We start from the raw sequence: 12,334 nt of genomic DNA, 5'->3' as shown, positions 1-12,334 counted from the left end.
CAAGTAATGAAGGAGAAAAGGCTAGGAACCTCCTTGCCGTGATGTCAGACACCCTGAAAGCAGAGTTTTTGCCAGCTGCAGCCAGCTGTGTGTTCCCTGGCCTAGGTGCCAGGCTGCTTGTGAAAGTGGTGGGGTTTGCAGCTGGAACAGTCTGAAAAATCAGGTCTTGCTCATCCCTGTACTAAGAGCAAATTGTAGTTTTGCCTGTAGTCTGTGCAACCCAGTTTGCCATTTATATGGTTATGTGGTGAGCAACAATGTCCTTGACATGAGGAGAATGCAAAATATTCGGTGAATCTATCCCAGCAGTGTGATTTCACCCCTTCCCTTCCATGAGCTTCCCATCAAGTCTTCCATGACAGGTGACTGATGTCACTATCCAAGCAGAAAACTTCTTGCTTTTGCTCTGTTTTATTTCTTTCCTGGTTTAGTGAATTGAACTAGTTAGCTTGCTAGCCCTTGCTAGCTCAGAAAGGGCTTTACAAGCATTGGAGCTGATACGAAGGAAGCAGGAGCAAGAAGGGAGGAAAAATTAGGCACACCTTAGTCAATGGCAACTGTTAGATCTGATCAGGCATGTCCTTTGCTGAGGACATGGAATGAGACTATGTTTCTGACATCCAAGGAAGGAGTGGGGGCCCAAGGAGAGGGAGAAGCCAGGCAGTCCTTTTAACCATAGTAATCTGTTAAATCAGGTTAGTGACATATAAGTGGGTAGAGTTTGTTCTGTGGGCTTAGTAAAGGAGAAGGTCAGTAGAACAAATTATATAATAAAATTAACGACATATAACACACAACACAGCTTTTCTGCATGCAGGCTGAATGCCGACACTGCCAGTTTCTGCATTCTTTGCATTGCAGTGTTGTTCCTCTGACACGGGGTACACACACAAAGAGAGAAGTTGCAATACATGGATTCCACTTGGGTTTTTTAAAAATACAGTTTGTCTTGACACATGGGATTCTCCTGACCCCCTTGTAAGCCCTGTGGTGTAAGACAGATCAAAGAGAAAAAGTTAGGACAGAGTGATGCAAGGGGAGTAGGAGACTCTGTGGGATCTGGCTCTAAAAGATACTGTAGGAGTATATAGTTTCCCAATCATTGGCCCTTCATGGATATGTTTACGTAAGTTTATCCTGCTTTTTTTTCTTTAATAAATGACTTGAGCCTGGCGATCTACAGTTAGTATCCGATTACGAGTGTGATGAACTCAACGATCCTGCTGTTTATGTCTTCACTCTCCATCACCCTCATGAGACTTGCATGGCCTGTATAGTCAGTACCTGCAAAGAGGGGACAGCTCACCTTGCCCCAAACTAACTGTGTCCAGCACAGGATGGCAGAGTAGCTGAGGTGGGAAGGCATCTCTGGAGATGGCCAAGTCCAACCCCCTGCACAGAGCGGGGTCATGTAGAGCAGCTTGCTCAGGGCCTTGTCCAGTCAGGTTATGAATGTCTTCAAGGACGGAGACTCCACAACCTCTGTGGGCAACCTGCGCCAGTGCTTGGTCACCTTCTTAGTAAAAAAAGGTTTTTCTTGTGTGCAAGCTGAATCGTCCTTTCACCGGCTGCCCCAGAGAAGCCCTGCTGTTGCGGGGGTGGCCCGTCCTCTCAGGCCTTGGGGTATGCTCCTCTTCAGGGCTGACTGGGAGAGGAAAGACGTGGAGTTCACAGAAGTCTCTGAGGAGAAACTGTTGCTGTTGTCAGCTGGGGAGGGCTCATGGCACATGTTGTGGAGCTTTGGGTCAAACACCCTGAGCTCAAGTTTCAGAAAACCCTTGTATCTGGCAGCAAGCACCCTTCTCCATACCAGAACAGCAGGAGGGCAATAAGCTGATGTCCCGATTTGCTGCACCGCGGTGCGTGAGACCGGAGCACCTGGCTGTGTGAGCGGCATGGACATGTTGTGGGCCTGGGGTCTCCTGCTGGAGGAGGCCAGGCAGTGATCACCGCCACGTGAAGGCACCAGGCCACGTCGGGGAGGTCAGCTCTGGGAAGTGCTTTCCCGCGGCAGGTCCCTGTGCTGCAGCAAGGAGTTATTGCCTCCTGCTCCTGGGAGTCCTCAGGGCGGAGGGGAAAGAGGCAGCAGCTCAGGGCTGCAGAGGGGTTAGAAGCCATGGCAGGGGAGCACGAGCTGGGGCTCAGGCCTTCGTGTGCAAGGCTGCCAGGTCAGGGTGGGCTGGCCTGGCCTTGCCTTGCCTTGCCGCCGAGTTGGCGTCAGGCACCTCAGGTCAGTGACTCCCCCACTGCAAGCACCATGTTTCACCAAGGGAGCCTGCTCGAGTCCTGTTGTCCTTCTCGGCTCTGGCAGTGTCCCTGCTTGGCCGGTGTCCTCCCTGCTCTGCAGGGGCTCGCTCCTTGAGGTCGTGCTGCTGCTGGGGACCTCGGGAAGGCAGTGTGCTCGTACCCGGGCCCAGTGGTGCCGCATGGTGCTGGGACTGTGCCTGGGGGCCCACGCAGTGGCCTGTGTGCGTGTGTGTTCGTGCACAAGCACCCGTCCTCATGCCTGTTGCTTCCCCCAAAGGGAAATGGACTCCAAACAGAGCAAGGGCTGGGGGAGGGAGCCTTGAAGACTTTAACTGTTGGCTTCCCCTTACTCATGATTTTCCTGTTAATGTTTTGTCTTCTTGGCATCCTTCCTGTTCTTTATATATATATGTTATATATTGTTGTCTCGTCATTGCTGTCCGTATGTTGTATCCTTTGCTCTGTAAGGCACAGGAGTGGAGAGGTGTTACTTGCCGTCTTTGGCTGCTCAGGCTTACTCGTGAAAGTAACTGGAGAGACCGTTTCTGTGAGCACCAAGGAGAAGAAAGCATGTGTGGGCTTTAAACGCAGCATGTCTTTTTTCTTGCAGGAGAGTTTGACCAACTGCGGGTCGCTGCTGGTCCTGTGAAGCCTTACTGTTTATATGCACCAGTGGTGTGTCTAGTATCCAGTTATGGACTTGGATCTGATTTTTGTGCGAGGTGCAGAGTAAACAGAGCAAAGAAAATCTTGAGACATGGCCTCTGGCATGCAGCAGTGGTAATACCCATCCCCAGACCACAAGCCCCTTTGGGGTATGCTTGGCTTATTCTTCACAAACAAAATAGCAAAGAAGGGAGGCCTGTGAGGCTTGCTGCCATCACTGTCTGACCTTGTGGGAGACAAGACTCCATGTGTGCAACCTGCACATGTTTCTGATGATGTGGACTGCAGGGCATTGGGTGCTCCTCTGGCTTTTGTCATCATCTGGTGGCTGCACCAAGTGCAGCCGGCAAAGCTGGCTCCTTCCTCTCCCCAAAGGAGTTTGGCTCGTATTCCTCTGGAAGGCTTCTCTGTTCTTTGGGGTTGAGAGTGTGCCTACTGTCAGCGCCTCTTTTTTATTCACTAGTTGCTTTGGAAACATCGTGTAGTGTCTAGTGCCCTGAACCACATGTGCGTACTCCAAAAACCGTTTTGATCAGAAGTGGGGAAGAAGGCATTGGGGAAGGGGGGTGGGAGGAAAACTTAAATTAGAAGAAAGCCAAACAGCTATTGCTGGAGACAGATGATTACAGCTCATTTCAAGGCTGTTTCCTGCATGCCAATGATAGATCAGTAAACAAACGCCTCTCTGCGAACACAAAGCAGGCAGGAACTCTGTTTGGAAGAGAGAGGTCGGGGTAGGTCTCGCTTTGCTTGGTAGCAGGAAGCCCCTATCACATGGCCCTGGGAATCGTGAGGCCGGGTGCATGTGGGAGAGATGCCGAGAGGCTTCTGCTGGGAGACTTCACATCCTTCCCAGGGTCGAGCCAACAGGTTTGAGAGCTCCCTCCTCTCTCTCTTCCCTCCCGCCTCCTCCCCTGTCCTTCCTTTCCCAGTTTAATTTTGAAACGATATCAGATGACTGCTTTGTTCCCCCGAACAATGGCAGGGATTACTGAATAAATTGCAGTGGTGAGGCTCTCCAAATGCAACTCTGCATATTCTCTCCTGAAACAAGGATCTACTTTTTTGAATCACTCCCCTTTTATGGCCTTTCTGCTCCAGGATGTACATGCCAGGAGCGGTGGCCCTGGGCTCAGGTTGCTGCTGGGCTGTGCCTCCCATTGCCAGTAGAAAGTTTTTGTGTGTTTTTTAGAGAAAGCAGCAATCAGTCAAGAAGTACCAGCTTGATGTTATGTATATCCTCCTCAGGTTGCCTGCTATCTGAATGGAGCCCTGCATGTGTCTTCTCGGCAGTTTGTAGGGCCCTGGTCAGGTTGCACATGAGGCAGGAAAGCATTTCATATAACACTTCTGAGCCTCTGGCAGGTCTCCCTTCCCCATCCCGACACACACACTCTTGTGTTCTTTCTCCCCACTTCCCTTCCTCTTTCCCTCTTGTCCACACAGTCTCATTACCTCCCTTGTACCAGATTGGGTGTGTGTTGGACCCCTTCCATGAGCTGTTTTGTCTGAAATTGTCAGCAAGCTATAGCTTGGTCACAGGACGTGACAGAAGGTGAAGCACAGAAGTGCTCCAAAGTGAATCTGAGCTAGCACACAGTCAGGGTAGTGTGGTTGATTGTAGAAGAGATACGGGGAGACAGGAGGAACAGGAGCTCCCCTTGCCCTTTGCAGTGAACTGTCATGTTAACTGGGTGCCTTGTGGAGCCAAACCTTGGTGGAGATCTACCTTTTGATTTCCTACTGGAGGCACTTTTCCGCCACTGCCATCGCAGCTTCCTTTTGTCAGATGTTGGGAAGGCCTGTGGCTCAGGCCTAAAAGTAGTTTCTGGTGACCTTATTAATGGGAGAGGCGATCCCATCACCTTTGAAGTTCATTTGGGCTTGGGAGCCTCCCAGTTGGGAGGTACCTTATTATTTTCTGATGTTTTATTCCAGAGTTGACTCTTTTTTTCCCCTCATGTCTTCCAATGTATTTCGATTAAATAATTACTCTTTTGGGCAAGACCAGCTAACATACTACAGTACTCCCCTAGATGATGCTGAGGACACCTTGTATACTCTGCTGCTCAAGGGCGAAGGAACAGCCACTTTACTCCCCCGAGCGGTGTGTGTTGTCAGTGGGTGTGTCAGTGTCAGCAGGTACCTGGTTGTTGTCACGTTGCTGCATCTGATACGTTGCTGCTTTGGAAGCTCCTGGCCTGCTCTTTAATCTACCTAGTGTGAGTGCGTTGCTTTGGTTACTCCTGCCACACGTGGTGGCTGAGAGGGACAGATGTCACTCTGGCTTTGGCTCCAAGTCATGCCAATCTGCTGATCGCAGCGACGCTCCTTTCACGGGACACTCTTCTGCAGCACTCAGCAACTGCTTTGTGCCTTGCTTCTGCTCACCGAGGGTGATGGGGTCTGTCCCATCTACTAAGAATAAGAAATGAGTGCACCTCTTATTCTATATTATCTTCTTTTTGGCCTCCCACAGGAGGTATGTCAGGTACATGTCTGTGCTGAGCACCAGCACACACTTGCTCTTACCCAGATGTTTGCTTTCAAGGCAGTGTTTGTTAGGGGGCTATTGGAAAAGGCTGAGAGATGGAGCTTCCTGATGGGGAAATTGTGTGATCTTGTCAAGACAGAGGAGTTCATCCCAAGCGAACGTTTGGTGTGGCAGTGGAGCCACAGGGGTTGTGTGTATGCCAACTCCTGTTGTTATGTTTCTTACTGCTAAAAGCAGGCTGAGGGGCTCCAGCCACTGACCCTGCTGTGCAAGGCACTAAATGAGCGATGAGGGAAGAGTCCCTGCTCTAGGAACGTCGTAAGCCAAGTTCAGAGCAGCCGCTGTTGCAGTTCTGCAGGAATCTGCTTTGACTGCCTGGGTGAGTCATTCTTTGGCCAGCAACAGGAGCGATCGTTAGTTTTTCATTATCCTCAATCCGTAACAGTTAACGGATGGATGAATAGATTTTGTTCTTCAGGCTGGTAAATTTTCTTGATGGTGTTGCAAGGCTGCTCTGTGTCTAGAAGTGAAGTGGGTGTTTGTTCCAGTTACTAATGAGGAAGAGAAGCCAAGGGGGTTTATTGTCTGGGGAAAGAGAGGCCGCTAAATGGCTAGCAATGAGCTACCCCGAGTGTGTACACATTGAGTTGACCCAGAGTTCACTCCTTGCCTCAGGAACATTGCCAGTGTGGGATAAAGGGAAGGAGAGAAAAGTGGGAACAAACAACTGATTTTTTTTTTCCTCTTTCTGCCCAAAATACTTGAACAGTGGAAATCAGAGATCCTTTTGTTCTTTACTGTTTCTGGTGTGGTGTTTTTTATTTTTTTAATGACAAGGACCTACTAAATTTCCTGAGGCACTTGGTCTTGTTGCCAAATGCTTGGTGTGGCAGGGCAGACCAACCAAGTGGACAGATTTGAGACGCTTCAGATTTTCCAAGTATTGCCTATCAGATGGTGAGCCCCTTGTCATTGCAGTGCTGCAGAGTAGGCAGACCACCCTGAGAAGTGAGGAGAAATGGTGCTGCAGAGTAACAGAATAATTCTTTTTATTTAATGAGTAAGAGTATTGTGGGGCAATAAAAAGAGGATGGAGTCTATTGCATTAGCTGAGTAGCCGCGCTACTGGAAAGAGTGGGTCGGTCACTCCATGAATGCTAGAAATCACGAGGCAACCAGAATAACTTATTTCTGTGACTGATTTATCTTACTTCCATGAGGAGTAGTCCCCTGAAAGCAGATCGGTAGCAGCCTAATGTGGCCCACCAGAGAGAAGGAAATCAGTGGCTGCAGTGCAGTGTCTCTTCAGCCTAAAATGTTTTCTGTCCCAAGCTGGGGACGCTGTGACAGTGTTGCATGCACAGGGACCACTTTGGTTGTACGGCCTTAACACAGGTTGTTCTATAATTGTTTTTGGTTTAGTCTTCTGCAAGGGAAAAAACTTAAATCCACTGAGATTTTGGGGATAATAAAAGCCTTCATAAAATATGCTGTATATTCAAGTCATAGTACAGCAGTTGATGCTGAGTCAAAGATAATTTTTGCCCTCAAAACCGGTCGACTGCTCCCTGGGCTTCTGAGGGGTAATGCTATCACCCCTCTTTCCATTTCACAAGGGAGGAAACCGGGCGGTCCTCACAGAGCTGTCATGTCTTGCTTCTGCTCTTCTGGGTTTCAAGTAGAAGCGTGTGTGTGTGTTTGTGTAGAAGGAAGAGAGAAGGGTGCTGAGCACAGAGCAATGCCTCTTCCTTGTGTCTGTCTACAGGTGACCTGCTGCCCTGCTGTGTGCTGACATGATGACAGCTAGCAAGGCGGCCGATGTGAGCAGCAAGTCTGAAATCAGCATCTACAACTCTGTTGAGAGGTGAGAGCTTTGCATGTTTGTGTGGAGTGCTTTGCTTGTGTTTATTATCCCCAACAGAAAGAAAATCAAAGGAAATGTTCTCTCTGCTCTGCACTATCCCTCTCTCCTCACATGTTAAAACACACGCCTGGATGTCTCAGGCAGTTTCATTGCCATCTCAGGACTGTGACACTGTGCATTTTAGCACCCAGTCAGACTGATAATGACCTAGACTCACAGTGCTAGAAGAGGTCTGCCCCAAGGCAAGACCGTTTATGCTCATGACATCCCTGTCAATGTTTGTCTCACCTGCACTTGAAATCTTCAATGCTGGGGACTCTGAGGACAAGCCCTACAGTCCCCACTCTTTGCAGGTTTTTCCCAGTGTCCAACATTGGTTTCTACTGTGCAGTCCAACCACCAGTGGCACTGTGATGCCCTGCTCCTTGGGAAAGGCCATAATGTTCACAGGACCAGCTCGTAACCAAAGCATGATGGTGTCACTGAGACAGCCAGGAGTTAAATATCTGTGAGGCTAGGGAAGAACAGTATCTGGCTCAGGTCCCATTTCTGCTCAGAAACCCATCCCAGACTCAATTTGCACTACAACTGAGTCTGCAATGGCTGCCAGCATTGCTTAACTCCAGGACAAAGCTCAAGGCCTGCCAGCACACAGGGTATCCACATGGATGCTCTTACAAGACCACTAAGTTCTGGAAGAGGCACACTTGATACATTTAAGTTAATAGAGCAATTTCCTGAGTTGAATCTCAGTGTTGGGATCATGGTTAAATGGAACTAATGATAGGGATTTTTCATTCCAGTAACTACCTTATGTTGTCCTGGTGCTCCTTCCCAAGCCCAGGCAAACCTGAAAGACATGGCTAAGTACTCTGGTACAGAAACACTTTGTGTTGAAATAACTGTCTGTTCAGCTGGAACTTTACTATATTGATAATATATCACAATATTGGTATTGTGATATCACACACTTGGAAATCTCTAGACTAAATATATTAGGGATTTTTGGTGCGATTTGGACTCAACCAGTGAAGTTGTTTAATCCTTTGCTCTGGGAATGTTATATCTGTGTCTGGGTGCTACGACATGTACCCCAGGCTGAGGAAGTGTGCCTGGGTGCATGGGAGCCCAAGCCTGCATATGGCCTGGGATGGTAGTGCTATAGAAGTATTAATAATAAAAGTGCAGTATCTGTGCATTAATATGCATTGGGGAACATTTGGATGTACTGAGAAAGTTCCGCTGAGCAGGCACTAGAGGAATACCAGCTGTATCATATGTTTTCTCCTCTCTTTAACAGCAGCAATTTTGCTGTTATTTGCAAATGGTCCATTTTGCATTTATTTGCAGTGGACCTGCTTAATGCCCTGATGATGTCCAAAATTCTACTGCACTTCCGCACACACACACACACATGCATACAAAAATGCTGGTGAACTCTCATTGGTATCAGCATGTACAAAAAATACTTATCTCACCTGCCATCTATTTCTGCCACAAAGAAAGGCTTCATTTCAAACCGTGTCTTAGTCAAAACAAGAGGAGAGCATTGTGTTCTGGCTAGAAGGATCTTTCCCCGAGGGTCCTCCCATCTCTCAAGTGCTTGGTTTGAGCATCCTCTGCTGTTATCAGCTTTATGAGTAGAGCTGATGGAGCTGATGGACTAGACCAAGGGTGAGCAATGGCAGTGAATGTTTCTTCTCTTTTTGTCTTTGGTATGTAGGATCAAGCTTGCAGATAAAAACAATACTGCATCTGTGAAGGAATTAGAAAGACCTTTGTGTGGATTTTTGAGTGAGAGATGTTCTGAAGGTGCCTCTCTCATCCTGGGTTTAACACCTGAAGCTGAACCCGTTTCTTCTGTGGTAAAGAACCCACTGGGAGCCTTGGAGAACTTGATGCTGGATGCAAGGCTAGACTGCTTTCAGCAGAACATGCTTAGTCCCAAAATGATCATCAGTGACCCATCTGTGGATCTGAACGTTAAAGAAAACAGTAAAATTATCAGGAGACAGATAGGAGGCACTCAGAATGTACGGTCACCTGGGAAAATTGGCTTGAGGAATAAGTCCTTCAGCATCAAGGACAAAATTTCAGAATGGGAAGGGAAAAAGGAAACGCAGCCTGCTCCTCGCAGAGAGGAGGAGCAGGGAGTTAAAGAGGAGCACAAAGTGCCCTGTGTACCTGAGAAGATAAGTGGGGAAGCACTGGTAACTCGGAAAGGGGAGACGAAGAGACTTATGAACTGGGAACTGGAGTACAAAGGGGCAGGCAAAGAGAATGAGCGGAAAGCAGGAACTCAGAAGGGCACAGGGCAGGCAGCAGAGCGAAAGGGGGAGGCGCAGAAGGATGAGGAAGTAGAGTCCAGCCCTGGAAAATGCAAGGAGGTGAAAGGTGGGAAGTGGGAGGTCCAGAAGGAGAATCTTTCAGTGCTTAGTCAGGTCAAGAAGCTAGAGCAGGCTTTGAAGGATGGCTCAGCAGAGGTGCAGCCACAGTTGCCTGGTACTTACTATTCCCCACAGTGCTTGCAGGAGAAGGCAGCACAAGGACACACTGCTCCTGAGGGCCATGAGAGCATATATGGGGCAGAGCTCAGCAGAAGGCTTCTTGGCTTGGACTCTGAAATCAGTGAGCCAATTTTTGGGACTCTAGAAGAGGTAAGAACTTCTCATGTGAAATCCAAGGACTCCACAGTGGAGAATGTGTACACAGAGCCAGGGGTGCCAGAGAAGAAACCCTTCATCAACCCGCTGCCAAAGCCCCGACGGACTTTCAAACATGAGGGGGAAGAGGACTGGGTGCCAGCAGCTAGGAATAAAAGAAACTTGCCCCCTCTGCCATCCATTCCTCCCCCTCCTCTACCTTCCTCTCCTCCCCCGTCAGCTGTCAGCAGGAGGCTCTGGAGTGGGAAGCACAAGAACAACGCTGACCACAGGTATTCGGGCTATGTCTCACAAAGATATTGGTCTTGGTGGTGGAGTCCCACCTTCCCATATCTCTCTGGGAGAGATGGATCTTCTCTGGTCACTCATAATCCCCAGAGAGCCTTGCTGGCCATAACCAGCACTCAGTCATCCCTCTGAGAACGTATGAGTGGCCAGCAGAACTTCACAGGGTAACTGTGAAGGGATAATCATGCCAGATTTGGGCTTTAAGGTCACTGTATTATGTGGCTTAACCTTCAAGCCCAAGATTGAGGGGTTTGGGATTTTGTTTTGGTTTTTTTTAGCAGAAAATCTATTTAATTACAAAAATACTGCAGCTGGTCTGGAACAGGATCTGGAATGATAATCTCTAGATTCTACTGCAGCATTTTCACTGTTCATAGTAAACGTACTCCTCTAACTGAATCTGATGTGTGTATATTCTTCTGGAGTGCTTTCTTGCTTTTTCTCCCCTCCCGCATGATTGTCACAGATTTTTGAGGTGGGGAGCATAAAATGCACAGCTGTTTCTAATGCCGTCTGCATAAACTGTCATCTAAAAATTCATGGCTTGGGTGCAGGAAGGAAATTGAAACTTTACACGTCTGTTAGTGAAGGACACTTAATTGTTTTTTTCCTTTCTACCATCCTGCATGCGAGTATTGCTTTCCTGTACTCCTCAAAGAGAGCTGATTTTGGGGGCCCCCCTGTTCCTGCCAAGAGTGGGATCTGTGCTGTAAATGGGAGCGCTCATAGCCTAAGGTTCTGTGCCATGTTGCAGGATGTGCCATGTGACACTTGCATCTTCACAGTGTGCTATTGTCGTGACATCCCAGGTTATCTACAGCATCCCTAAAAAGCCTTTATTTACGTGGCTGATAAAAATAACCGATCTCTGTGTTACTTTTTCATGCTTTATATGGGATGAGGCTGTGAAATGTTCTCTTCTCAGTAATTCATTTTGCCAGCTGTGTGGCATGTTGGAGAAGTGAATTAGCTGTGATTTGGTTATAAATGCTGGTTAACTGTATCACTCTCCTCTTTGTTCCTTCTCCCCTCCCATCGATGGTGCAGGAAGTCGTATGAGTTTGAAGACTTGCTGCAGTCATCATCTGAGAACAGCCGGGTGGATTGGTACGCGCAGACCAAGCTGGCCCTCACACGCACTTTATCTGAGGAGAACGTCTATGAAGACATCCTGGGTAGGAGCTTTGGACAGGGAAGGGATTTGACTGCTGATGCTGAGTAATTGAGAAGACTTGTTGTTAACAGGCACTCACCGGAGGTGTTGAATAAAGTATTTTTATTATCCAAAAGCAAACCAAGACACATTTTACACAGATTATGGGCAAGTAATAAGAAAAATGGGCAGAATGTTTCAAAACTCATCAGCTTCAAAGATGAACCTGAGCCATGTGGGAACCAGCTTTTATTTTTTGCTGGCATCTCTCCTCTGTCTTCCCTTTGTCCTGTGGGCTAATTCTCACAGCTCTGGTCTGTCCATTGTGGTGAGCTTGTCACTGCTGAGGTAATGCGAAGTCTGAAAACATAGCCTTGAAGTCAATTCCATGGTTCAGAAATAGGGTTGTTTGTGGATCCAGGTACCATTGAAACTAAGAACCTAGGTCCCACAATCTTTGAAATTGAGTTTTATTTTGTTCTCATAACTTCAATGGCAGATCAATGCCATTTTAAAGATTATTTTCTGTAGCACTCTCAATTTATATAACGTTTTTTAATACTGTGAGTTAGATGGCCTTTTATGGAACATAGAATAGAAGCATCCCTCTTGAAGAAACCTTAATAAGTTTTAGTAGCTGTAGGCTGGTGCTGTGTAAACTCAGCTCTTGGCTGAGTTTAGCAGAATAGGAAGAGAATAGCTGCATCAGCTCTCACCATGCAGCTGTAATCCTACAAAGGTGGCCTGTGTTGTTCGGAATGGGAGGAGCTGTGCTTTCTCAGGAGCAGGCCAGGCATTATTATTTTGGTATGAATAAAATCTGATCAACTTGATCAAGATCTCTCAAAGGAATCATGTTGCTTTGGGACTGATGGCAGACAAGGTGATACCAGTCTGTCCTTTTGACGTTTTTGAAGCTGTCGGCCTCATTTGTGGGACTAGGGGCCTCATGTTTGCTT

General features: G+C 47.8%; 1 protein-coding gene across 1 annotated transcript in view; it reads left to right on the top strand.

The window, feature by feature from the left end:
- Window positions 1-7,200: 7,200 nt before the first annotated feature.
- The window catches only part of DENND2A (DENN domain containing 2A), a gene marked incomplete at both ends in the record, with an annotated part of 35,129 nt that continues 29,995 nt past the window's right edge, over window positions 7,201-12,334 (top strand). Inside the window, 3 exons of the mRNA XM_082014391.1 lie at window positions 7,201-7,271; window positions 8,995-10,206; window positions 11,270-11,397. Of these exons, the coding sequence (XP_081870517.1) occupies window positions 7,201-7,271; window positions 8,995-10,206; window positions 11,270-11,397 (1,411 nt within the window). The remainder of the gene's footprint in view (window positions 7,272-8,994; window positions 10,207-11,269; window positions 11,398-12,334) is intronic.

The sequence above is a fragment of the Phaethon aethereus genome (genome assembly GCF_964289735.1).
Source record: "Phaethon aethereus genome assembly, chromosome: 1".
Taxonomy (NCBI): domain Eukaryota; kingdom Metazoa; phylum Chordata; class Aves; order Phaethontiformes; family Phaethontidae; genus Phaethon; species Phaethon aethereus.
Note: the sequence above shows the minus strand (reverse complement) of the source record. Positions and strands in the feature narration are given on the sequence as shown.